This window comes from Piliocolobus tephrosceles, chromosome 1 (assembly GCF_002776525.5).
Source record: "Piliocolobus tephrosceles isolate RC106 chromosome 1, ASM277652v3, whole genome shotgun sequence".
NCBI classification, from domain to species: domain Eukaryota; kingdom Metazoa; phylum Chordata; class Mammalia; order Primates; family Cercopithecidae; genus Piliocolobus; species Piliocolobus tephrosceles.
Window position 1 is genome coordinate 90,013,464 of NC_045434.1, and position 27,533 is coordinate 90,040,996.

The 27,533-nt window shown below is 35.0% G+C and overlaps 1 protein-coding gene across 1 annotated transcript in view; it reads right to left on the minus strand.

Moving 5' to 3' along the window:
* Window positions 1-27,533, minus strand: part of FLG2 (filaggrin family member 2) — a 44,768-nt gene that overhangs the window by 3,148 nt on the left and 14,087 nt on the right. Inside the window, 3 exon segments of the mRNA XM_026447776.1 lie at window position 1; window positions 4-1,036; window positions 1,612-1,685. The exon segment at window position 1 is cut by the window's left edge and continues 3,148 nt beyond it. Of these exon segments, the coding sequence (XP_026303561.1) occupies window position 1; window positions 4-1,036; window positions 1,612-1,685 (1,108 nt within the window).

The following is a 27,533-nucleotide window of genomic DNA, read 5'->3' on the forward strand; positions in this document are numbered from 1 at the left end:
CTGACTGCTGGTGGCGGGATCCGTGTCTTTCTCCTGGACTTGATCTTTCCTGTTCTTGGGATGCCACAGCCTGTCCACGTGAGGAAGTCTCTGTGTCACGAGTGCCTAATTGTCTGGAACTGTCTGCAGAGTTCCGGTGACCGGCTCTGTCTTCCTGATGGCACCCATGGTGTCTGGAGCCATCCGTTGACTGCTCCTGAACAGATTCATGATGGTTTCTGGAAGCCAACCCGGACCGCCTCTCAGAGCCTTCTGAGTGTCCGTCAATTTCACTGTCCTGGCTAACACTGGATCCCTGGCCCGTTCTTCTTCTGGACTCTACCGATGGTACCTGGCTTGTATTTGCATGTCGTGACCTGTTCACTCGATGTGAGGATTCATCATGAGATGACCTTGATGTCTCATATCTTCTGTTTTCTTCCAATATACTATCAGTGGTGTCATCGGCTTCATCCTGGATTGCGTAATATATAGCAATATGGCCTGATTCTGTCCATTTTTCAGCCATTCTTCCTGTATTTTCATAGTCAAATTGTCCGTCGTCTTTTTCTTCTTTCTCTTCTGGTCTTTCACTTATCCTCTTCCCATTGTGTTCTAATCTAGTTATTTCAGCCTTGTTTTTCTCTTTTTTACTTGACTTATGATGGTTTTGTCCATATTCTTCTTCTCTATGTGTAGGTGAATATCCTTTTCTTTCCTTTTTCTTAGAACTAGATTCATGCCTTTTTCCCCCTGTTTCTCTTGGGCTCTTGGATCTTCCCGTATTCCCTTTTCTATTGTTACTTCTTTCCAGACTTAAGGGTCTCTTTCTCTTTTCTTTGTTTTCTTCCTCTTTATTATCTTCATGTTTATCATGATGACTGTGCTTTCTGTGCTTGTGTCCTGATATCGGTAAATTCTGTTTTCTGGTAGACTCATAGTATGCTTGCGCCAACTTGAATACCATCAGAAGAAACTCAGTGAAGTCAATTTTCTTGTTGTGGTCTATATCCAGGTGATCCATGAATACCTCAACCGTATCTGGGTCATCTGGATTCTGTACAGAGGGAAATCACAGAGGGCGACTGCATCAGACAGAATCACATTATCAGCCTATTAATTCAAAATTAATTTAGGCACTATGATCTTTGTGTATCAAATAGTGTGACAAAATCTTTTTGTTTTTTTAAGACTTTTTCATCTCATCCTCACTCAGGTGTTATATGTGAACAAAGATGTAAAGACTAGTAAGGTGTCAAGATATGATGGGGTAAGTGACCCTTTTTCTTATTTTAAAAGTCAGAAGTATATATAATTCATTACTTAATTTTGTTTAATAAATACTCCGTTATAATGTTGACGTTTGGCAGAATATTATAAATACCAAATACTAAGAACTAATTTACATTAATTTTTAAATATTTATATATTTTTTTCTCTGAGTGTGTCTGTGTGTTTATAATGTACATCCAGGTATAGGGGAAGAAAATAAAATCTATCTCTTTTGAGACAAGATTGACTCTGTTCCTATTTTAAATGAAATAGTTCACAAAGAGCTCAAAATAACCCTTGCTTAGATTATTGATGAGAAACACAAATGCTGTATCCTTTGGTCTTGTCAGACACTCTTACCTTCAGGATTAGCCGAAACTCCTTTTCCAGAAGTTCCTTCAGCTCTTTTTTGCTCAATGTGTCAGTGTTTTTATCTTTTTTTGAATATTGCTTGAAAAGATTAATTAAGGCAAAGATGTTTTCCAGGAGAGTAGACATCTTTTGGCAATAAATGTGAACCTAGAAAGAAGAAATGAAAATGTACTTTTTTTGTACGTCTTTTTTTCTAGGTTATATTAATTATTACAATCATTTTCCACATTTTAAACCTACATTTTCCTCTAAGTAATCCATCTTTAAGAATGGAAGATGGCCATGAGAAACTTTTCTCTACCATCTACGTAAAGCAAATGAATAGAGTTTTACTTACTTAAATAAAATTGCCCATTTTTTTTTTTTTTTGCCTTGTGCCCACTTACAGCTGGACTTAGCAGTCTTACAGACCTTAGTGTGCTCTAGGTAAGATCATCCCTCTTGCTGATCTTGCCATTGCTAATAACAAGAATTTAGAAATGCTGACTGGTTTTAAGCAGTAAAATTTACTCATATAAATTTACTGAAAATTACTTCCCTAAAAGCTATCTTAATAAATGATTAATTTGCTAAGATACAATTCTCTGAAAGCCAGTTAGCCATATGGCAAGATACTCAATGAACATTCATTCAGATTTTCATTTTTTTAACATTTCATGAAGTTTATAATATTTAATTGTATAGGATGGATTTAATAGTTCTTCAATATTTAAAGAGAAAGGTTTTTCTGACTGGGTTTCATTTTGCCATTTAAGGAATGTTCACTTTATCTCATTGGTGAAGAAATTAGTAAGCATGTCAATAAATCTAAGTATGTATTACAAAGAATTATAACTTTATTAGGACTTACAAAACCAGGTGAAACTAAAATACTGTAGAAAACAATGTGAAGGAGATTACTGTAGCAGTCAGAACTAAAATATTTTTGGACCTTGGTTTGTTTGGTAAGAGAAATTAAATATTAATGAATTTTGCTGTGGTTAAGTCATATATGTATTTTGGTAAGTTTATGGGTATTTACTAAAAGAACAGAATTCATAATTTCTAAACCATTAGAGATGAAAAAGAGGAATTAAGAAACTTTAATAATTCAACGGAAGCCAGGAAAGAATAAAATAAGAAGCACAGAAAAAGAAGGGTAAACAGAAAGCGTAAAATAAATTAGTAGAATTATAAGTAATTTTATTATTATTAATTATAACACACGTAAAATAGACCAGATCTTGCCAGTTAAAATATAGATTGTAAAGACTGAATTTAAAAAATGACAGCTATATGCTTCTTATAAAACCCTTTTAAAATTTATGATTATTTTCAGCCAGTCTTATTTATGATGATATTCTATTCCCTGAACTTATCTTTACTTGCAACATATGCAAAATCTCTGTCTCAAGGATCTCACTCTTTGATCTCCTCTTCTACCCTGATGTCAATAATTCTTTAACCTCTCTATTTACTGCTTTATGTACTCACTTCCCTTTTTACCTTGGTTAGACATTATGGTTAATCTCCCTGATTGCTCCTTGGATACATCCACTTGTCCCACTCTTTCTTATACCCATTGGCCAAAGCTTCAACAACTTCTTCCTTTCCTTTGTCTCTGATGTCCTTGATTTTGATTCCTGAGAACTTGGAAGCCATTGGAAAAGAGTTTCCTCATTCTCCTAATATCTGATCTCCAAACCTGCTACATTTCTATCCATGTACCTTGCCTTCACTGAATTCAGGGTGAATAAACTGTCTGTGCTCCTCCTGTCCTTTACTTTGGCACTGAGCCCCATTCTCTCTTGTCTACCCAAACACTTTGCTTTTGCAGTTGCCTACTTTCTCATATGCATCATTAATTCTTCTTTGTCTACTGGATCATTCCCTTCAGTATATATTTGTGCTGAAATATCTATCTAATATTTAACTTCCCATCTCCACCCCACCCCCAATCTCACATCTATCTTTAGGTACCATCTGATTTATCTGTTCCCTTTTATAGCAAAATTCCTCAAAACATATGCCTGTACATTCTGTCTTTACTTCCTCATTCTTGTTTTCCTTTACTCAAAGTATTTTTCTTTCTAAAAAAAAGTATGAAAACTCTCACTAAGTAAAAATATCCTTCATATTTCCATATCCATGTATCCATGTTTATTTTGCATATTACTTGACATATCAGCAGCATTTGATGCAACTGGCTGCATCCTTCTTTAGAGACCCCGCACTCTCAAGTTTCTCCTCCAACATCAGTGGCCACTTTTTGCTTAGCCTCCTCATTCAGCTCCTAATGTTGCTATGCCCAATGATTCACTACTTAGCTTCTTTTCTCTATTATACTCCCTTGGGTCATCTCATCTAGTTCTTTTTTTTATTTATTTATTTATTTATTTATTTATTTATTTATTTATTTTTTGATTTTTTTTTTTATTATACTTTAAGTTCTAGGGTACATGTGCATAACGTGCAGGTTACATATGTATACATGTGCCATGTTGGTGTGCTGCACCCATCAACTCGTCAGCACCCATCAATTCATCATTTATATCAGGTATAACTCCCCAATGCAATCCCTCCCCCCTCCCCCCTCCCCATGATAGGCCCCAGTGTGTGATGTTCCCCTTCCCGAGTCCAAGTGAGCTCATTGTTCAGTTCCCACCTATGAGTGAGAACATGCGGTGTTTGGTTTTCTCTTCTTGTGATAATTTGCTAAGAATGATGGTTTCCAGCTGCATCCATGTCCCTACAAAGGACGCAAACTCATCCTTTTTTATGGCTGCATAGTATTCCATGGTGTATATGTGCCACATTTTCTTAATCCAGTCTGTCACTGATGGACATTTGGGTTGATTCCAAGTCTTTGCTATTGTGAATAGTGCCGCAATAAACATACGTGTGCATGTGTCTTTGTAGTAGCATAATTTATAATCCTTTGGGTATATACCCAGTAGTGGGATGGCTGGGTCATATGGTACATCTAGTTCTAGATCCTTGAGGAATCGCCATACTGTTTTCCATAATGGTTGAACTAGTTTACAATCCCACCAACAGTGTAAAAGTGTTCCTATTTCTCCGCATCCTCTCCAACACCTGTTGTTTCCTGATTTTTTAATGATTGCCATTCTAACTGGTGTGAGATGGTATCTCATTGTGGTTTTGATTTGCATTTCTCTGATGGCCAGTGATGATGAGCATTTTTTCATGTGTCTGTTGGCTGTATGAATGTCTTCTTTTGAGAAATAACTTTTTAAATAAGTTGACAGCTCACAAGTTTATGCCGCCAGTCACCGACTGTCCCCTAAACTTGAGACGTGTATGTCTAAATACCTATCTGATATTCTTACTTGAGTCTTGTAGAGATCTTAAATTTTTTATGTTGAAAACAGAAGTCTTGATTTTCAACTGCTTTACCCTAACAAATGTCCCACACCTTTTATCCTCATCAGTGATTCCTTTCTTCCTGATGGCCCAAGTCACAAACCTGAAAATTAGTTCTGATTCTCCTTTTCTTACATCCAATATCTATTCCATCAACATGTTTTATTGATTCTGCTTTCAAAATATCCGCAAAATTAGTCACTTTTCCCTACCTTCACTCTGTTGCCTTCTCTAATAGTTTATTTTTATCACCACAGAAATATACTGGAGTATCTTCCATCTTAAAACCTTTCCCTTGCACCATTGTTACCCCCTCCCCCAACATTTCTCCGAACATCTTACTAGCTTAATTAACTGCTTCATTTCACAGGAGTCTTGGAGAAGTTTTCTCTGCTTTCTCTCTTAAAACGTTTACCACCCACTTTCTTTTTAACCTGCTTCTCTCAATTTTCTATCACCAAAGTGCTACTGAAACTGCTTCGTATCAAATCATCTGTGATCTCCAAGTTGTTGAATACAGTGGACTTTCTCCATCATCACCTCATCATTAGCATCTTATTTAATATCTTGGTAGGTGAAATAGAATTAACCATTCCTTTCTTAATGGAGTCTTTTTGTTTCTTGGATCTCATGACACCATATTCTTCTGATAATTCCTCTTATCCGTTGAATGTTGCTGTCTCTCTGTGTTCTTTACTAACCTCTCTTCTGCTCAATCTCAAAAGGTTGGAAATATCTGTGGCTGTGTCTTAGACCTTCTTTAAAAAAAAAAAAAAAAAAACACACCTTTCTGAGGCAATCTCATTGGATCCCATGATTTCAGATACCATCTATCTGATGACTTCAAAATTGATACCTCTAGGCATAACCTTTTCTCTGAGCTTACATTCATTCATTCATTCCTTCATTTATTTAGCAAATACTAAACAGCTACTAAAGAGTTAGGCACTGTTTCATGCTTTGGAGTTATAGTAGGTTACAAGATAGCTGAGATGCCCGCCTACTTTTGTGAAGACAATTAACAATAAATGAATTCAACAATTAGATATTGATAAGTGATATGTACATAGTTAAAATAAGAGTGATATTATACAGAATATTTGGGGGTACTTTAAGGAAAGGAGGTTTTGTGGTAAAGGGGACATTTGAGCTTAAAATGGAAAAATAAGAAGGAAGTAGCCTTGTTAATTAATTGGAGAATTTTAGCAAAGGGAACAGTGCAAAGATTCCAAGATGAAAATCAACTTGGCACGTTAGAGATATAGAAAAAGACCAACTCAGAAAATTGCGGACAAATTAGGAGTAATGCAACATAAAGTCAGATACAGACAGGGGTCAGATAATGATGCTCTTCTAAATAAGGTGACATTTGTGCATTTTATTTTAGGTGTGATGAGACTAGATGATATTTTTTGGTAAGAGAGTGATCTAATATGGTTTGATTTTTAAAGATTGCTTTGTGCAATTGTTTATTAGTTTGTTTCAGACTAACTCTGAATACAACTAGAAAATGTGTGTGTGTGTGTGTGTGTGTGTGTGTGTGTGGTGTATGTGTTTGAAGGTATCACACAGCTGTCAAGATTGTGACAATTTATTGGGGCTTACATTTGGATTTAGAGGGAAATACAGTGTTTTGGGAATTAAGAGACAAAATTTTCTAAAACTGATGAAAAATATCAAGGTACAGGTTCAAAAGGATATTATAAACTCCAAGCAGGAGATATAAAAGAAAACCAAAGCAAGACATATAATAATAAAACTGCTGAACATTTGAGGCAATGAGGAATTGTAATACCTTCAAAGGAGCAACAATAAGATTGATATCTATCTTTTCAAAAGAAACAATGGGAGCTAAAAGACAATGAAATGTTATAGTCATATTTCTGAAGAAAAATAAGTTATATGTTAACAGTGAAAATGTCCACCAAAAAGGAAACATATAAAGATATTTTCAAGCAAAGAAAAACAGAGCTAATCACCAGAGAACTGCTGTAAAGGAAATATTAAAGGATAATTCTAGTTGGAAGCACAGAGGAGCAAGAAAGAATAAGAACAACGGAAAGAGCATATGTGTGGAAAAATATAGCTAGATATTGATTGCATAAAATAATACTAGTAAGCTTTCAGGATTTAAGATAAATAAAATTAAATACATAACAATCCCAGATAAGGCAGTGAGAAAATGGAGTTAAGTATTGTAGGATACTTGTATTATTTGGGTAGGGGTTAAAGTATGTTTTTCTTAATAATACACTCTAACAAATCAAGAATGCATGTTATAATTTTTAGGGCAAGCATGTAGATAATAAAAGAGTGTATAATTAATAAGCTTTTGTATAAAGATAATTAACTGGTAAATATTTACTTAATCCAAAAAATTCAAGAATAGAAAAAGAAATATAAAACAAGTGAGACAGTAGAAACCAAGTAGTAATATGGTAGAGATGTAAACCAAATAGTTCCATAACAACACTGAATATAAATAGAGTAAATATGCTAATTAAGAGACAAGACTGTCAGAGTGGATTAAAAAAAAACAACTGTATGCTGCTTATAAGAGACACACATAAAATGTGATTAAAGTGATTGTAAATGAAAGGATGGAAGAAAGAGATACCATTCAAACTCTAGAAGAAAGCTGTTGTTATTATAATAATATCTGTCATGTAGAATTTAGGCAAAAAATATTGCTAGAAGGAAATTTTATAATAGTAAAAGATCAGTTCTCCAGGAAGCCTCAAAATATATAAATAAAAATTGACAGAAGTATAAGGAGAAATAGGCAATCTACAATCATAGTGGGCTTTTTAAATACACCTCTCTCAGCAACTGATAGAACAAGTAAAAAATATGTAAGAATATAGAATATTTCTACAAAATATTAATAAAACATCAGCATACATTAAACACTATACCTAACAACTGCAGAATACCCATTCTTTTGAAATTGACCATATACTGGGCCGTAAAGCAAGTTTCAATAAATTTTAAAGGGTTGAAATCACATAGTTTGTTCTCTAACACAGTGGAATGAAGCAAGAGTTAAATAATAGGAAGATAACTAGAAAAATCTTAAAGTGTTTGAAAATTAAGCAATAACTTCTAAATAATCAATGGGTCATTGAATAAATTACAATGCAAAATTAGAAAATATTTTGAACTAAATGAAAATGAGAAAAATATGAAATAGCATAACTTGTGGAATACATTAATTCTATGCCTAATAGATATTTATAGCCTATATATACACACACACACACATATATACACATATACACTCACATATATATACACACACATATATATGAGTGATATCTCATCTCTCCATCCTTTCATTTTCAATCACTGTTATCATTTTTTATGTGTGAATCTTATAAGCAGCATACAGTTGTGTGTGTATATATATATAAAAGACTGAAAAATTAATTACCTAAGCATGTATCTCAAGAAGTTTTAAAAAGAACAAATTAAGCCCTAAGAAAGTATAATGAAGGAAATAATAAAGATAACTAAAAATTAATAAAATAGAAAGAAAATTTAGAGACTCAACAGTGCCAAGATTCAGCCTTTGAAAAATCTAATAAAACTGATAACCCCAGCAAGATTAATAAAGAAAAAAAGAGTACAGGCGTAAGTACCAGTGTCAGGAAAGTAAAAGGGGACATTGCTTTCGAGGTTTTGGACATTAGATAGATGACAAGAGCATATTATATAAAACATTATACCAGTTGATTTGAAAATTTAGATGACATAGAAGAAGGGTTTCTAGAAAAACACTTGTTAACAAAACTGAACCAACAATAAATAGAAAACCTAAATAGTCCTATGTTTATTAAAGAAATTGAATCTTAAATGCATTCATTTTCAGTAGGGGAGGAACCGCAGGTCAGATGGCTTTACTGAATTCTATTCGAGGTGAAAGAAAGAAATAACTGTAACATCACATAGATTATTTCAGAGAAATGAAAAAGAGGGAACACCCGTTTAATTAATCTAAACTGGCCTCAGTACCATAACCTGACAACGATATAAGAATCAAAATTTTCAGGACAATTCCTTTCATATAGATGCAAAACTCTGAAAGAAAATAATAGTAGACTGAATTCAGTGGTATATAAGAAGAATATACGTTATTCCTAACTACATTTTATTCCAAAATTCATGTTTGGATTAACATTTGCAAACCAACCAATTAAGTACTAAAATAGAATAATGGGGAAAATTATATGAACCTCTCAATAGATGAAAAATTGATAGAATCCAACATTAATTCTGATTAACAAATAAAAGATTGATTGTCTTTGAAAAATGTCATAGCAAAAATTATATTTAATGGTGAAATGAAAGCTTTCATCTCCAAGTTTGAGAATGAGACTAGTATGCCTGTATCATCCTATTGATATATACTATGTATAGTACCATCCTCTTTGACATTGTACTAAAAGTCCTAGCTAGAGCAATACATTAGGAAAAGGAATTAAAAGCAGAGTAATTGGAAAAGAAGTAATAAAGCTGTTATTGCTCACAGAATAACTTTTGTATGTGGAAAATCCAAAAGAATGTATAACTAAACTATTAGAATAAATAAACTAAACATGCTTCTGGTTATAAGTATATAAAAATCAATTGTATTTCCATATAACTGCAATAAACACTTAGAAAATGAAATAAGAAAGGATGCTATTTACAAAAGCATAAAAAATCAGGAAAATTTTAGGAATAAATCTAATTAAAGGTATGAAATGACTGTACTCAGAATATTATAAATGTTGAGATTATAAGTGCTGAGAAAATGAAATAAGAAAAGATACTATTCATAAAAGCATAAAAAATCAGGAAATTTTTAGGAATAAATCTAATGAAAACAAGAAAGAGCTAAACTCAGAAAATTATAAATGTTGAGATAAACTAAAGATTTTAATAAATGGAAGAATATATAGCTTGTTTATGAATTGAAAGTCTCAATAGCATTAAGATATCAAATCTCCTCAAATTCATTTATAGATGCAATGAAATCCCATTCTGAATATCTGAAGTTTTTTTAAAAATAAACATTAATAAGGTGATTTCTAAAATTTATATGAAAATGTAGAGGGCCAAGATTAGGTAAGACCATCTTGAAGAAGACTAAGTTGGAAGACATACCAGATAGCAAGATGTGTTATAAAGGAAGACAATATGGCATGGTACAAGGCTAAACAAATGGAATGATAAAAGATAATAGTACAAAGTCAGTCTTATATCACTCTGGACAATTGGTTAATGGCAAAGATGGTAGTGTAGGTCAGTAGAGAAAGAATAGTCTTTTGAATAAATGGTGCTGTGTTAATTGAATTTTCAAATGGAAAAAAAATTAGTTTGCAGGTAGATTTTACATGTAAGAGATAAGGGAAGATAACATTGGAGAATATTTTCAGGACCTTGGGGTGGGGAAATACTCAAAATTCAAAAAGTACTAATTACTAAGAAAAAGACTGATAAATTGTACTGCATTAAAAGTAGGAATGTTTATTCTTTTAAAGATGCCATTAAAAGAGAGAAGGAAAAGCCACACAGTGGGAGGATATACAAAACACATTTAACCAATAAAGGAATCTGTCCTGAATATAAAAATAGCTCCTATAAATCAATAGAAAAAATTACAGTTAAGCCAACAGAAAAATGAATCTCTACCTTAGGAACTTTACAGAAAAGGATATCCAAATGGCCAATAAACATATCAAAAGTTCTCAACCTTGTTATGCACCAGGGAAATGCAAATTGAAATAATGTGTGAGACCACAATACATCCACCAAAGTGACTAAAAAGATAAGACAGAAAAAAATCCTTGACAATACCAAATATTGGTGAGAATGTGGAGAATTGAGATTTTTTTTATATACTGCTAAAGGCAGCATAAGCTGACAGAAACACTTTGGAAAATTGTTTGACAGTGTCTAAGTCCTAGTGATTTACTCTTAGGAATATTCCCAACTGAAATACATACATATGTGTAACCAAAAGTAATATACACAAAAGTGCATACACACAAAAGTGCATAGCCCTATTATTTATAATACCCTTTAAAATGGAAGAGACCCAAATATCTATCCATAGAAAAATGGATAAATAAATTGTTGTATTTTCAGATAACATAATAGGCAGTGTTGGGAGATAAAGGTAGCCTGGACTAGGATGATAATGGCAGAGGGGGGATAAATGGATAGATTTGGCATATCTGTAGGCAGAGTTGACTGGATGTGGTGATAAATCAGTGTGATGAGAAAACAGGAATCGTGGATAACTTCTAGATTTTGCTATGAGCAAACAGTTATTTCTCGTTATTTCTATTATTTCCATCATCTTTCACATAAAAGACAGCAGTCTCTCCCTGTTCCTGGTCTTGCCTTCCTATAATCCTGTTTTCCACATAGCAGCCCAGAGTGGTCTTTTAAAAACATAGATTATCTTACTCCTCCTGCTTAATACCCCTTTAAGCACACGTTAAAATCTAATATGTACTGTTTTAATTCTACTGTGCCCCTCTTTACATGGCCTATCCCTGTCTAGCTCTCTGACATCACCATATACCACTGGTCCTCTTTTTAATTATGTATGCTCTAAGGCACACTAGCTTCTTTTTGCTCCTTGGAACAAGTTTACTCTTGCCTAGAAGCTTGCCCTTTGCCTTGGCTAGTTTCTTTTGTGTTTAAGATCTCAACTCAAAGATAACTCCCTGGAGAGTCTTCCCCTGGCCATCTAATTTAAAGCACTCTCCTCCTCCACCCATCACTTTACTACAAGCTTGTCCAATCTGTGGCCCAGGACAACTTTGAATGTGGCCCAACACAAATTTGTAAACCTTAAAACATTATGAGTTTTTTTTAAAGCTCATCAGCTATTATTAGTGTTAGTGTGTTTTATGTGTGGCCCAAGACAATTCTTCTTCCAATGTGACCCAGGGAAGCCAAAAGATGGGACAGCCCTGCTCTACTACATCACTCTTTAGTTTCTTCATTGTTCTTATCGCTATTTGAAATTATCTTATTCATTTATTGTTTAGTGAATGTTTCCCCCTACTAAAGGTAAGCTGCTAGGAAGTTTATGTAGCTCACTGCTGCATAGTCAGAGCCAAGACCAAATAGAAGGTAGTTAATACATATTTGTTAAATAAATGAATAAATGGACAATCTAACAATATAGAGTATTGAGTAGCTCCACAGAAAGCAAATTTATGCCCTCATTTTCCTTCTACCTAGAAATAAAGCTTTTAGTGACAGTGCCACTAAAAAGAAAGAGAAAAACCCTAAACTTCCAGAACCTTTTGCCTTACAGTACACATACATTCAGATTTCCACCTTGGTTAATAGTAAGTAGGCAAAATTAAATGTATTCCTTCTTACCTTGTTCACCAAAAGAGCAAATAGAATGTAGCCTGAAGGAACCTGCTGGGTATTGAAGGCTGAGATAATGACCCTTTTATAGCAGGCTGCATGCAGGGAGGAGCCACCCTCTGTGGGAAGGTCTGATTCATTCCTAACCAAACCTAGATCCACCCATATCTCCACCTCTATTTCTCCAGCAACATGTGTTTACTTCCCAGCTTCCTCACGTACTCATCTGTACTTGTTTTAGCAAGTTCCAAATTTAGGTTTACATATTGGAAATTTTATGGAAGGGTCCCTTTGGCCAAAACAGGTTTTTTGTATGCAGGGCCCACACCTACTTTTTTGTAACCCCACTTTGGCTTGGCAGGGGCTTGATAAATATCTATTGATAAATACATTTCCTGATCCTTGTCTCTAGAAGAGTAGGACATATTAATACATTTGTAAGAACTTGAAATTCAATTTGTGATAGGAAAACATCACAAGCATCTACATATATGTTCCTTTTTAATCTATGAATTCCATCTTTGGGTACTGAAAGAACTTGCCATGAGATGAATGCTATCTTCTAGAAATTATGTTCAGTAGAGGATAGGCAAATTTAATTTTAATTTTTCAAAGCAGAGCAAGAATATGAACAATAGAGTTAGAAGTGGTGATCACTAGGAGCATGAGTTTATTAGGCAAGACTCATTAGTGTAATTTTACTTTGTTTTCAAGGTTATTACATCGTGGCATCAGAAACATGTTCTACATACTCTTCCTACTTAAACAATGAATTTTCTCATTTATTGCCACAAATATACAGGGAACTCCTATCCATGGTCTGTCTTATGATATACACACTGTTATGTTGAGCAGATTGCATCTCCATATGGATGTCCCATGGTTATCTCAATCCAGTGTTGAAAACTAAACTTACATTTTGCCTCCTACCAAAATATACTATCCTCCAGAAGTTCATATATTGGTAATGATGCCCCCACACACTGGGTGTCTCAAGCTAGACATAGTCATTTTCATTTCTCCTTTTCCTTAATCCCTCATGCTCATGTCACATCATATCAATTCTATTCAGACTTATATTTTGTTATGTAGGCCTATTCTCTACCTCCAGTGCTATAATTTTAGTTCTGGACCTGACCATCTTTCAACTGGATATTGGTAAAGGGAAAAAAAAAGTGTCGTAACTAGTCTCTCTTTCTACTGTTAACCTGGCTAATTCATCTTACCATCTTATGTCATTTGCTGTGCTGGTTTCTTCCTGCCTGCAGAATTCCAAATTTCTTTACTTGACATACATGCCCCTTTACAATAGGCATGAATCTTTCTCTTTTCAGTTGTCCCTCTTATTACCTGTGTCTCATGGAAAAGTCACTCTAGAGTGAGCAATATTTCTTGGATGAATCCCTATTGGTCCACTACTGTTTAAAATCTTTGCATGCTATCCTCCACTACCTTAACTTGAGAGACCCTCAACCTTAACTTCTCTTTATCTTTTAAGATTCTTCAACATTACCAACTCCTGCATAAAGTCTTACCTGACATCTCCAGATTTATCAGCGTTCCCTCACATACTCTGTATTTACCTCTCAATAGCACTGGTGATATTTATATTAATTACTTATTAATATATGTGCCCCTGCCCCCTGGTGCCTTGAATCCTGTGTTTCTTCTCACCCTAGCATTGACTGGGTCTGAGTCATCCTTTGTGTCCTTGGGCCCTATAGCAATGCCTGGGACATGATCAAATAAGAGATGCAAGGGTGTGCCAATCTTGTTCAGAGTCAAAGAGATAAAAATATGCCTGAGTTTTTAAAACTGTGGTTAATGTCCTCATTCTTAACCTTATTAGACCATTGATTCTTTCTTTTGTGGAGTATCAGTTAACACCCATAGAACACAGATACTCATTTTCTCCTTTCTTCTTCTTGGGTTTATTTTTTTTTTTGCCAGTAGTTGTTGCATTTTTGTCTCTACCGTGATGTAATAATGATAGTAATCTATATTGTATACTCATTATGTGCTAGGAATGTGCTAAGATTTTGCATGTATTAATTTTAATCATCAGGACAACACTTTGAGGTCATTATTATTCCTCTATTTTAGAGATGAGGGAATTGATACTGATAAGGCACCCAAGGTCACCAAGCAAGTAAGTTACAGAACTAGGATTTAATCTGAGGTTATTCAGACTCCAATTCCCACATTATTTCCACCATGGCATATTGTTCTGGGTGTGAATTTTATCCTTTTTTGTTAGCCTTATTTATATTTTTAATGTTTTAAGCAGTGATTTCTTTCATAGTACCCATGTCTTGGATAAACTTAACTGTGGAAATCATTGCAGGACAGCAGAAAGACTAGACCACAGACTATGAGTGAGTGAAGAAGGTAGAGTCGAGAGAGCGTCAAGAATGAGACAATCTTGGATATGACCTTTTAATGGCCAGAAGACCCCAAATCTTGCAGAATTATGTCAATATGGAGGACAGTGTTTAGTGGTCTTCTCTAGGACTTTTTTCCTGACCATGTTATGCTCATTGTATTTTATCAATAACTTGGGTGAAAATTTGGATAGATGGCAAATGTTTTTAGGATAGACTGAGGTTTCAAGAATATTTTACCATGTTGCACCAATGGCTGAAATCTGATAAATGAATATTATTGAAAAAGTAAAATTCTGACTCCAGTTCCAAATTACGCTTTACAAGGATAGGGTAGAAGACATGAGTAAAAGAAGCAGTATTGTGGCAGTGGCAGAGTGATGCCATAGCCAAAAAGGTAATGCGATATTAGACTACATTAAAAGAAACACATTAGCTGGAACAAAATAGGTGGTGATGTACTTCGCTCAGCATTTATCAGACTATTTCTGTAGCTCTTTGTTCAGTTCTGATGACCATTTTTCAATAAGGATATGGACAAATTGCTATGTGTTCTGAGTAAAGTAGATAGAATGATTGTCTAGATGAGTGGCAAACAACTCAGTGGGATGGATGGATGGATGGATGGATGGATGGATGACTGGCTGGCTGGGAGATGCAATATCTGTCTTTGACTATATGAGTGGCTGTTATACGGAAGAGGGATTATACTTGGACTATATAATCTCAAGGCAGGTAGAACTCAGATAAATATTTAGAAACTGTAAGAAACCATGTTTTGGCTTTATATAAAGTAAGGACTTTTTAATAGAATTGTTCAAACATGCAAATAATTATTTTTGGAGATAGTGAGTTCCCTATTATTGCCTAGAGAATTTTGAAGTGGATGGAATCTTGGCATCAACTAGTTTAATCTGCTCACATTATAGCTGAAGACTAGAAGATCCAATGTTGCACGGCTGGTAAATTAAAAAGTCAAGGCCCAGGCCTCCAACTCAGGGCTTTTCACTCCAAAATCTCTTTATGTTGCATCAGTTTGCACCAGTGTGCATCAATTACAGGGAGATGAATATGAGAAAGGGATAATTGGGATGGGAGTTAGGTAGAGGAACATTGGATAGATGTTTGATAGATGCTCCTTTCAACCTGAGAGCTACTATTCTATGATTGAAGTAAATTTCTTTGCTTGACTCAGTTCAGCTCAGTTCAGATAGTTATTTGATCTGGGCAGTTTAATAACTGCAGGGGTAACAGAATTTTGAACTTCACATTATGCTGCAAACAGGAGGATAGTTCTTGGGTTTTCATGCCCCACTTTCTGCCAGTCTGGCTGATCCCACTTGCATGCTAGCTTTTTACCCTCAGAATCGCACAGAAATTTTCCCCCCTAAGTCTTTAAAATTCTTGGTTGTTGAATAGTGAACTCTGTGATGTGGCGTGTCTTCTGTATCTCCAGAGAAATCTTATTATCCGTATCATTGTTGCCACATAAATGCTTTCAGAGGTGTTTTAGGTGTCTGTGGTTACATATTGTGGCTGCCAGCATTTGCTAAGGAGTGAAGAGAACTCCCCCATGGCAGGAGTTATTGACAAATAATAAATTACAGGATTTCAATTATAATCATTCAATTGGTTGTCCCTCCCTTTTCCTACCCAGTAGGCTGGAAAGGCATTGTGTTGCCATCTGGCCTCTAGGCTGCTGATGTGGGTCAGATTGTCACCATTCAAGGATCAGCCCTTTGAGATGTGTGACTTAGGCTGTAGGAGTGAAGGGGAGTTGGAATTTGTGGTTAAATGATTTCCTACAGGAGCTGTAGTCATCTTTTGGGAGGTGCTGTTTGGGCTTAGAATTTTTCCAGGTTGAATATTCTCTTGAATTCCGTGGCATACTTGAAGCTGATATTCCTGCTTCATTAGCCATACAGTGGTGGAGCAGTATCTGGCTAAAACACTTCCACTTGCAGCTTATTTTTACTAGGACAATGGTGATGGAAAGGAATCTTGATCCCAAGCAAACAAAATGTTCAAATTACCATTGATGCCCTCAGACGCTGCTTTCTTTATAGCCAGTCTCTCTCTCTCTTTCTGTCTCTCCCTCTCTTTCTCTCTGTCTCTGTGTTGTGTGTGTGTGTGTGTGTGTGTGTGTGTGTGTTAGAGACAGAATGAGAGAGAGACAGAAAGACAGAGAGAAGGAGGTAAAGGATGTAGAAGGAATGAGTGTGAGCGATAATAAGGCTTTTCCAGATAAAAGCAAGCCATTTTATGCCAATGTGGATTGTCTTTCTGTTTTTTTATATGCCCAACATTTTCATTCTCAGGTACTCATTAACAGTTTCTTTGAGATTTGGAGAAGAGGAAATTGGGATGACTGGCAAGGTTGGAAATTGAGAATAGAATTGAAGGAAGCCTGTGACAGAGGTATGTGTGTGTGGTGGGGAGGTATATGTGACACATGTTATTCCAGCTACTACAGATGCAGAAGTCACTGGTTACACACACACACACTCAGAATGTATGTGAGAGAGATAGACAGATATAGAGAAAACAATGATCAAATATGAGTTTTTTGTATAGTGAAGAAATATTCTCCAGGAAGTGCTTATATCAAAGCTGATTTTCCCCATACTTATAGTGCTTTATTAAACCTCTCAAGTACAACTACAGAGATGGCCAGAGGCATTCTAAGGTGTGAAAGGAGGGGCATTTCTGTAGTAACTGTGTGGTATGAAAGTATTCTCTAACAATTAAGGACAAAAGTAATAACAAAAAATAATAAATAAAACAACTGATCATCCCATATAGTTAAGGGAGAAAGCCTTCATGACTTGACTCTTAAGTGGTTATAAACAGAGAGATGGTGAGATCTTTAGGGTGGCTATTTCAGCAATGACTAGTGTCAGCAGTAAAGGATAGACCATTCACCATTTCATGTTCCATAGAAACGAACAGTGAGGACTGGTGACAGAGTGATGCAGCATCATGAAACTAGAAAAAAAATCCAGGAGCAAGCCAGAACAGAGACATGATAGCTATTCATGCCAAGGGCTTCACCAGTATTTTCTGTTCAGACATGGTCTAACATAGGCCAATAATTACAGGAGAATGTAGATCAGGAGGGACCGGAACTTGGAATAAGTTTCTATTCTCCCTTCTCCCCTGTTTCCTTTGTATATAGGGATATTAGAGATATATAGAATAGATAGACAGACAGACAGAGAGATAGACAAGAATATTACAGAAGGAAAATTTCTGCAGGTAACTGAGGGAAATTCAGACTAAGAGATAGGTCACAGTATTTAGGGATCATTTATTCATTCAAGAAACATTTCTTGCTCGTGACTACTTGCCAATCACCATGCTTGTCACAGAACTGTAAGTGAAGAAGGCATGCTCCTTGTCATCCAAGAGTTTATAATCTAATGAAGAAAGCATACATATAAACAATATGATATGTGTTATAATAAAGACATTTGTAAATACCTTTCGGAATACCTTAGGTATTAGTAAATAGCTTTTCTTGAGGAAGCGAGTTATTTTCTTTTAGAGAGGTCAAGGGGAGGTATTATTTGAGCTGAACTTTAAACGATGCACTTATTGGATTGTATGGGAAAGAACAGGGAGAGGCAGGCCTGAAAGATCATATGGAAAGGCCTTGGAAGGCTTGGAAGCTTCTAAGTGATGTAGATATTATTTATATTGGATGGCAATGGAAGGGTTTTTAAGTGGAAAATTGCAGGAGCAGATTTTCATTCAGTAAATGTAACTACTAGAAGTATGGATGGTGGATTAAGCTGGATACAGGCAATTTATATAAAAGAAGAAAGAGATAGTAAAGTCTCAAACTAAGGCATTGGCAGTGGGATTGAAGAGAAGATACATTTTAGAAGCAAATCTTGGTGATGCATTGGAGGCAGAAGATGAGAGAAGGTGAAGAATGAGAGGTAATAGGTTAGCATCCTGGCAAGCAGCTGATGCTGGGCAGGTTAGAGAGGGCAACACAATGAAGTGGGCCTGACAGGTGGACTGAACTCAATGATGGAGAAGGCAGGAATAGGAGATTTCAGTGGGCAGTGCATAATGGGGAGTTGGTATCAACAATGTCATGTCACTAGGTAGCAGGACCTTAGGGCTCATATTTTAGGCCAGGACTTTAAACTTGGAAGTAAGGAAGACTAAAGAACAAAGAAGGTTTCTATCATGACCAGGCAGAGACTTTTATCATAACTGAGAAAGATCAAAATCAGATTAGCAGCATAGTTGAACTGATGCTAATTCGTGAGCTTTAGGTAACTTCTATTCTTAAATTCCTCCTGCTGAAGATCAGTACTTATTATGGATGATGGGAACCCTCACCAAGTACCTGAAGACCCCTCTGTCTACCAGCACTAACTTTTTATCAACTTGGACTTTATTCTCTCATTCTCTTTATTCTCTCAACCTGGTTACTCATTCTTCATAATTGACCACCTACATCCTGTAGATTAGGCAGATGTTTGACTGATAATCTCCATGACTATTGGTAAAGCACAACACCAGACTACACCACACTCCTCTTACCCAGGTGTAGTTAGGGGAGGGCCCAGAATAGTATATGTGGTTTAGCTGTAGGAGCAGAAGGATTGCATAATCAAGTAGTTTGAGAACTAGATGAGTTCAGAAGGTGAACATCAGGACCACTCTGGAGTTGTATTTACATGTTATTTACAATTTCTGCTCATAACAAAAGTTAAAAAAATGATTCAAGACCCTAAACTACCATATTTCCAGAAGAATCACTGAGACCTAAGGCTCCAAAGTCCCTCAAATGTTAATTTTTGAGACTAATGATGCTCTTTTTTGTTACCCTAATGGATTCTCACATCAGTGGTGACCTTGTTGAGGTAGAGGTGGATGCACACCACCAACATTTCCACTCATTTTATCAGCATTCCTTAAAGTATGGCTTCCTCCGTTTCTTAGAGCATTTGTTTTGAGTGATTTATGTTATTTTAGGATATCCAGACAACTTGGAGCCAAGTCCCCACAGCTGGATCAGACAACTTTTGGTGACATCTCACAGTGTGGATTATCAAGCCGGTGTATTAGTCTGGAGCCTAGGTTTTTTGCCTTTAGCTTTGCTCGGGATGACTTCTGCTCTTCTATGGCAATACTTGAGAGGGTAAGGTAGTTTTTGTTCTCATTTTTTGTTTCATCATTTTAATCCATGTTTCCCAGAATCTACCTCTTTCTTTACCTCATTCTATCATTTTTCTAACCAGGCCATCAGTTAGTTACTCTTGCAAGATGTACTCTAGCACCAATTCATAGAACACTATTACTATTAATATTTGTATTTCTTTTTACAGTATGCATCTAGAAATCCTCAGTTATTTTTTTGTTTTCTTCATGAAAGTTTTAATTCTAGGAATTTTTCATATGAGATACGAAAAATGTTTAAATTCAGATAACACCATGTTCACCATATTGGTTCCCTAATTAGAGCCAAGATCACAAAATCCATGATATAGTGTTGAGAGCACAATCTCACATACCTCACAGACTTGCCTTTGACTACTGGGTCCTCCAGTTGCCAGCTCTGTGACTTTGAGCAAATTAGTATATTAATGTGACAAATTTTACAGATATATTACATGATTTTTAATAATTTTTGCATCCTGTTATCAATCTGAATTAATCATTATATATAATGATTATATATGTAATTATATATAATATGCATATAATTATTAAGCATTTATTTTGTAGACAACATGTTGAATCTTTTTTGTAGTTTTTATCAACTATAAATGTCTCTGTCATTTCATTAGTTAGTTTTGGCTATTTACATTTTTGAAATTACGTTATTTTAATTATGTTCATTTAACTAACATAGTATTTCTACCATCTTATTTCATACTTTGCCTTTTCTATAGGTTGTTTAAATGTTTTCTTAAAGATAAAATGATTGGCTAATTTTTTCTATTAACAGATAAACTCCAATTGAATAAACAAACAAACAACCCATATTTGACTGTATATTGTTTATTAAAAACATACCTAAAACAAATGACGAAGTAAAGATTAAAAGAGAGGGATGTAAAAGATATGGCAGGTAAACAATGATACAGTTAACGACAGATTAAAATAGAATTAAAGGTAAAGCATTTTGGTAATTAAAGGCATAACGTATTTTGCAACCTTTTGTAAAGGGTTAAAGAGCAGTAAAAAGTAACAAAAATAACTACAGATAAACTAATGATTTAAAAATAGAATATTATTGTTAATTATCCCTCTAAAAAGCTGAAAAAATTGAGTATTATGAACAACTAAGTATCAGTAAGGTTGAAATCAACACAAAATGGATAAGTTAGTAAGAAAATGTCAATTGCCAAGGAATCTATATCTGATTTTCTATTTTCAACCATGAAAGACTGTTTCAGACTCCAAAGTCAGGAGGCCCACTAGTTTTAGCTAGATATACCAACCTTTAAGAAATCCACATTTTGCATGAACTATTCCAGTGCACAGAAAAGAATGAAAATTTTCTAACCAACTTTATCAAGTTAGTATAATCTGGTACAAAAATTAGATAGTGAAAGCCCAAGAACATAAAAATATAGATTAATTTCACCTATGAACACAGAATGCAAATATCTTAATAAAATATTAGCATATCAATTCCAGGAATGTCCCAAATTTATTTCCCAAACACAGTTTACCAAAAGATTGCAAGATCAGTTTAACTTTTGAAAATCAAACAATATAATTTAAAAATAAATGGAAAAAATATATAATCCTTTCAGTAGATTGAACAAGACATTTGATAAAATTTTAAACTCATTTGTAGTAGAAGTTTTCAGCAAACTAGGAATAGAAGGGAACTTTCTTAATCTGATATTGGCTATCTAACAGAAATCTGTAGCAAACATTATACTGTACTTCAAATACTGAAACATTAGAACAATGCCATTGAAATCCGAAAGAAGACAATGATGCCTACTATGAGTACTAATATTTACATAGTCCTAATAAATAAGAAATGAGGTAACAATTCCACTTCTGCGTAGTTATCCAAAACGATTGAAAGCATGGACTTGGACAGATGCTTTTTGACCCACATTTATAGCAGCATTATCGACAATAACCAAAAGGTGGAAATAACCTAAATGTTCATTTTGTTAATGGATAAACAAAATGTGGTATTTGCATACAATGAAATATTATCCAACCTTAAAAAGGAATGACATTCCAATACATGCTATAACACAGGTGAGTCTTGAAGAAATTATGCCAAGCGAAAGAAGCCAGACACAAAAGGACAAATGTTGTATTATTGCACTTAGATAAGGAATCTAGAGTAATCAAATTCATTGAGACAGAAAAGAGAATGATGGCTGCTGATGGAAAGGGATAATGGAGGATTATTGTTGAATGGGTACAGAGTTTCAGCTTGGGAAGATGTAAAATTTCTGGAGATGGAAAGTGATGATTGTTACACAACAATATGTATGTACTAATGCTACTTAATTGTACACCAAAAATGATTAAAATGATAAATTTTATGTTATGTGTATCTTACTGCAATGAATAATTAAGAAATGTGGAATCAATGTTGAAAGAAAATTTGCTCATCAGTTTCAGACAAAATTGACCCCCCAAAATTAATTGACAAACATTCAAAGATAATAAGAGTGCAGCAAGATAGTCAAATATACAATCAGAATGAATAAGTTCATAACTTCCTATACAGTAGAAATCACCAATTCAAAAACATGATAGAAAAATTCTATTTGTATTAACAACAAAAATAAATCCCCGAATAAACCTAATGAAAAAGTGAAATACCTTTACAGGAAAAAAAAAAAACTTACAAAAGGATATAAAAGAAAATCTGAATAAATTGTGAAATACAGCATGTTAAGATGAGCAGTTGTCTGAGCCAGTTTGGAAAATACTATGGGGGTCTTTTAAAAAAAATGGAATTACAATATGATCCATCAACTTCACTTCTGGGTGCATAGCCAAAGGAATTAAAATTGGTGTTGAAGAGATATCTGCATTCCCACTTAGACATACCACTTTAAAATCTTCTTAAGCTGATAAGCAATTCAGCAAAGTCTCAGGATACAAAATTAATGTGCAAAAATCACAAGCATTCTTATACACCAGTAACAGACAAGCAGAGAGCCAAATCAGGAATGAACTTCCATTCACAATTGCTTCAAAGAGAATCAAATACCTAGGAATCCAACTTACAAGGGATGTAAAGGACCTCTTCAAGGAGAACTACAAACCACTGCTCAGTGAAATCAAAGAGGACACAAACAAATGGAAGAACATACCATGCTCATGGATAGGAAGAATCAATATTGTGAAAATGGCCATACTGCCCAAGGTTATTTATAGATTCAATGCCATCCCCATCAAGCTACCAATGAGTTTCTTCACAGAATTGGAAAAAACGGCTTTAAAGTTCATATGGAACCAAAAAAGAGCCCGCATTGCCAAAACAATCCTAAGTCAAAAGGACAAAGCTGGAAGCATCACGCTACCTGACTTCAAACTATACTACAAGGCTACAGTAACCAAAACAGCATGGTACTGGTACCAAAACAGAGATATAGACCAATGGAACAGAACGGAGCCTTCAGAAATAATGCCACACATCTACAACCATCTGATATTTGACAAACCTGAGAAAAACAAGAAATGGGGAAAGGATTCCCTATTTAATAAATGGTGCTGGGAAAATTGGCTAGCCATAAGTAGAAAGCTGAAACTGGATCCTTTCCTTACTCCTTATACGAAGATTAATTCAAGATGGATTAGAGACTTAAATGTTAGACCTAATACCATAAAAACCCTAGAAGAAAATCTAGGTGGTACCATTCAGGACATAGGCATGGGCAAGGACTTCATGTCTAAAACACCAAAAGCAACGGCAGCAAAAGCCAAAATTGACAAATGGGATCTAATTAAACTAAAGAGCTTCTGCACAGCAAAAGAAACTACCATCAGAGTGAACAGGCAACCTACAGAATGGGAGAAAATTTTTGCAATCTACTCATCTGACAAAGGGCTAATATCCAGAATCTACAAGGAACTCAAACAAATATACAAGAAAAAAACAAACAACCCCATCCAAAAGTGGGGAAAGGATATGAACAGACATTTCTCAAAAGAAGACATTCATACAGCCAACAGACACATGAAAAAATGCTCATCATCACTCACCATCAGAGAAATGCAAATCAAAACCACAATGAGATACCATCTCACACCAGTTAGAATGGCAATCATTAAAAAATCAGGAAACAACAGGTGTTGGAGAGGATGTGGAGAAATAGGAACACTTTTACACTGTTGGTGGGATTGTAAACTAGTTCAACCATTATGGAAAACAGTATGGCAATTCCTCAAGGATCTAGAACTAGATGTACCATATGACCCAGCCATCCCACTACTGGGTATATACCCAAAGGATTATAAATTATTCTACTACAAAGACACATGCACATGCATGTTTATTGCGGCACTATTCACAATAGCAAAGACTTGGAATCAACCCAAATGTCCATCAGTGACAGACTGGATTAAGAAAATGTGGCACATATACACCATGGAATACTATGCAGCCATAAAAAAGGGTGAGTTTGCGTCCTTTGTAGGGACATGGATGCAGCTGGAAACCATCATTCTTAGCAAACTATCACAAGAAGAGAAAACCAAACACCGCATATTCTCACTCATAGGTGGGAACTGAACAATGAGTTCACTTGGACTCGGGAAGGGGAACATCACACACTGGGGCCTATCATGGGGAGGGGGGAGGGGGGAGGGGGGAGGGATTGCATTGGGGAGTTATACCTGATATAAATGATGAATTGATGGGTGCTGATGAGTTGATGGGTGCAGCACACCAACATGGCACAAGTATACATATGTAACAAACCTGCACGTTATGCACATGTACCCTAGAACTTAAAGTATAATAATAAAAAAAAATGATACTACTACAAAGGACACAAACTCATAAAAAAAAATGTACACTAAAAGTTAGGTGTTTTCTGTGTGTACATACATGTCTGTAAAAATATCTTTAAGTTGTCTGGAAGGAATCAAACCCTATTCCTCAGTGATTATTCCCGGGTAGGGAAAATAAGTTATTGGATTTGGGATGAAGGTCAGAGGAGGCTGTAGCATGTATCTACAAATATTCTAATTTTTCAAAGGAAGAATGTATTTCTGTATCATTTCATAATTAAAATCAATTTTTAAAATGTTTTTAATTTGCCGTATGTTTTTGTTGAAAGAATGCATGGTATGAACTAATGATGATGTGGTCAGTAATTTTTATGCATATAATTAATAGGAGAACAGTTTTGATGTCAATTTTATTCATTTACAGCAATATATTGGCTTATTTTACTAGCAGGCTTCCATGTCTGTTTGTTTGTATTTAGAGACTGCTTCTCTGTTGCCCAAGCTGGCATGCAGTGGCACAGTCATAGCTCTCTGCAGCCGTCAACTTCTGGGCTCCAGTGATTCTCCCACCTCAGCCTCCCAAGTAGCAGGGACAACAGGTGCAGTCCACCAAACCCAGCTAATTTTTTGATTTTCTTTTTTAATGAAGTGAGATAGGTTCTCACTTCATTGCCCAGACTGGTCTCAAACTCCTGCCCTCAAGCAATCTTGCTGCCATGGCCTCCGAGCCGCCATACCTGGTGCATGTTTATGTAATGTATCTATATTAAAAAATAAGAAAAAACATTGATAACACTTAAAAAGATGGGCTATCATATTAAGTCCTCCTTTAACTTCAGCTACACCTACACTAACCCATTTCCCTTTGGTTCTATTTCCAAAAGACAACATGAGATGGTAGGAAAAGCCCTAGACTGGGATATGGTATGCAGTGTTTTTCTGATTAAACAGTTGACATCTATTGGTTGTGTGACATTGGAATTCACTTTTTTTTCAAATGAAATATAATGGGAATATCATGGGTTTCCTAACTTGGCAATATCTGTGAGTGAACTTTAAAGAGTCTGTGAAGTCCCCGAAATTATAAGGAAACATTTGTAAGTGGGTCTCCGCATTTTTTTTTTTTTTTTTGAGGGGAAGGGCATTGGGAGAGAGATGCTCAAATAGTTCTGAAACAAGAAAACAACAAAAGATTAAGAGCCATTGACCTAGATGATCTTCAGTGACCTTTCAGCTGTGAAATTCTGTTAAAAGTAATCCTTGAGGCTTGAGGCTCTTTTTTCGCCCTGTCCTGTTTCTCTTTCCATTTTTCAAACTCCTAAACACAAAACCAAAAACAGTTATCAAGTTTCATCAACTATAAAATATATATTTGATTACCAAAGTTAATATGATTATTAAATGGAATAATTCATGTAAAGCCCTTTACCACTGTCTGGCACATAGTAAACAAACAACAGATAATTTTTTAAAAAAAGAACTGTAGTGGAATTTTTTGATGTTACCACAGCAAGTTTAAATCCCTAAGCCAGTAGGCTAGGCCTGTGATTTTTTTAGCTCATCGGAGGAAGGTGATAAACTTTGAAACAGTCAATGATTAAGGCTGGAAAATTCTTTGAGTTCTGAGAAAACCAGTAGAAACTCAATTAATTGAGAGTTTTAGCTTTGTCCAAAACCTGGAAAATGATAGGCATTCAATCAATGTTAGTTTCTTCCAAAATTTGGCCTCATATTCCTCACTTTTTATCTTTTTTCTCACCTAGAGTGTCCAAGGCCTAGAATGCTTATTAAAGACCTTGCAAAAAATAATAGAGTTACACTTTTTAAAGTTCTTGCTAGAATTTTCTATAGCCGTGGTTCTCAATATGTAGTCTTGGGGTACGTGTGAAGTCAAAACTACTTTCATTATAATACTAAGATGTTATTTGTCTTTTTAATTTTCAATCTCTCACAAGTATCCAGGAGAGTTTTCTAGATGTGTGATGTCACAATAGCTTGAAAGCAGAACTTGGTACTATAATCTAGTTGTCTTCTATTAAGCTAGACATCAGTGAGATTTTCAAAAGTGCAAAACAATGTCACTCTTCTCATTAATTGTTTTCTAAAAATAATTACATTTTAATAAAAATATGGTATGTTAATATGTAATGGACTTGTTAAATGAATAAATATTATAAAAATTTCTCAGTTTTAGTTTCTAATGTGGAAAATATTGATAGATATAATCCCCATAAACAAAAGCTCTTCATGTTTCTCAGTACTTTTTAAGAGCAAAAAGGGGACTTGAGGCAGAAATCCTCAAGAATCACTTCTGCTGATTCTACTGAGAATTACTTCTCTGTAGAAATAATTGTTCATTAAATGGATAAAAAATATGGAGAAACCTATGGTTTACCTTCATCCTGGACATAGTCATCATGCTCAATTTCTTGTTTTTGTGAATAACTGTTAACTTTTTTCTCTAAGTGAAATGGACTTTTTTGCAATCACATTTTTTAGCTAGAAGGCTGACAAGAGCCAAATTCATAATAGAAAACTGATCCTATACACCAGAAATGCTGACCAAAGCTTGGAGATATGCCACACAAAATAATTCCATTTGGGAGTTTTTCATAAAAATGATTGGATCTCCACCCAAGTTAGATTTTCTTTTTCTGTACTCTCTGATCATGTTAACACTTTGCCTCCTTCCAGCAGAATAACTTAAGCTTAAGTCTCGCTCTATTGTATGACTTTGATGACACATTTCTTCTTGATATGACCTCTCTTTGTTTGCCTGAGTGACCTTGCTTTCCCAGTTCCCTGGAGCAGGAATTATTCTTCGTCTAT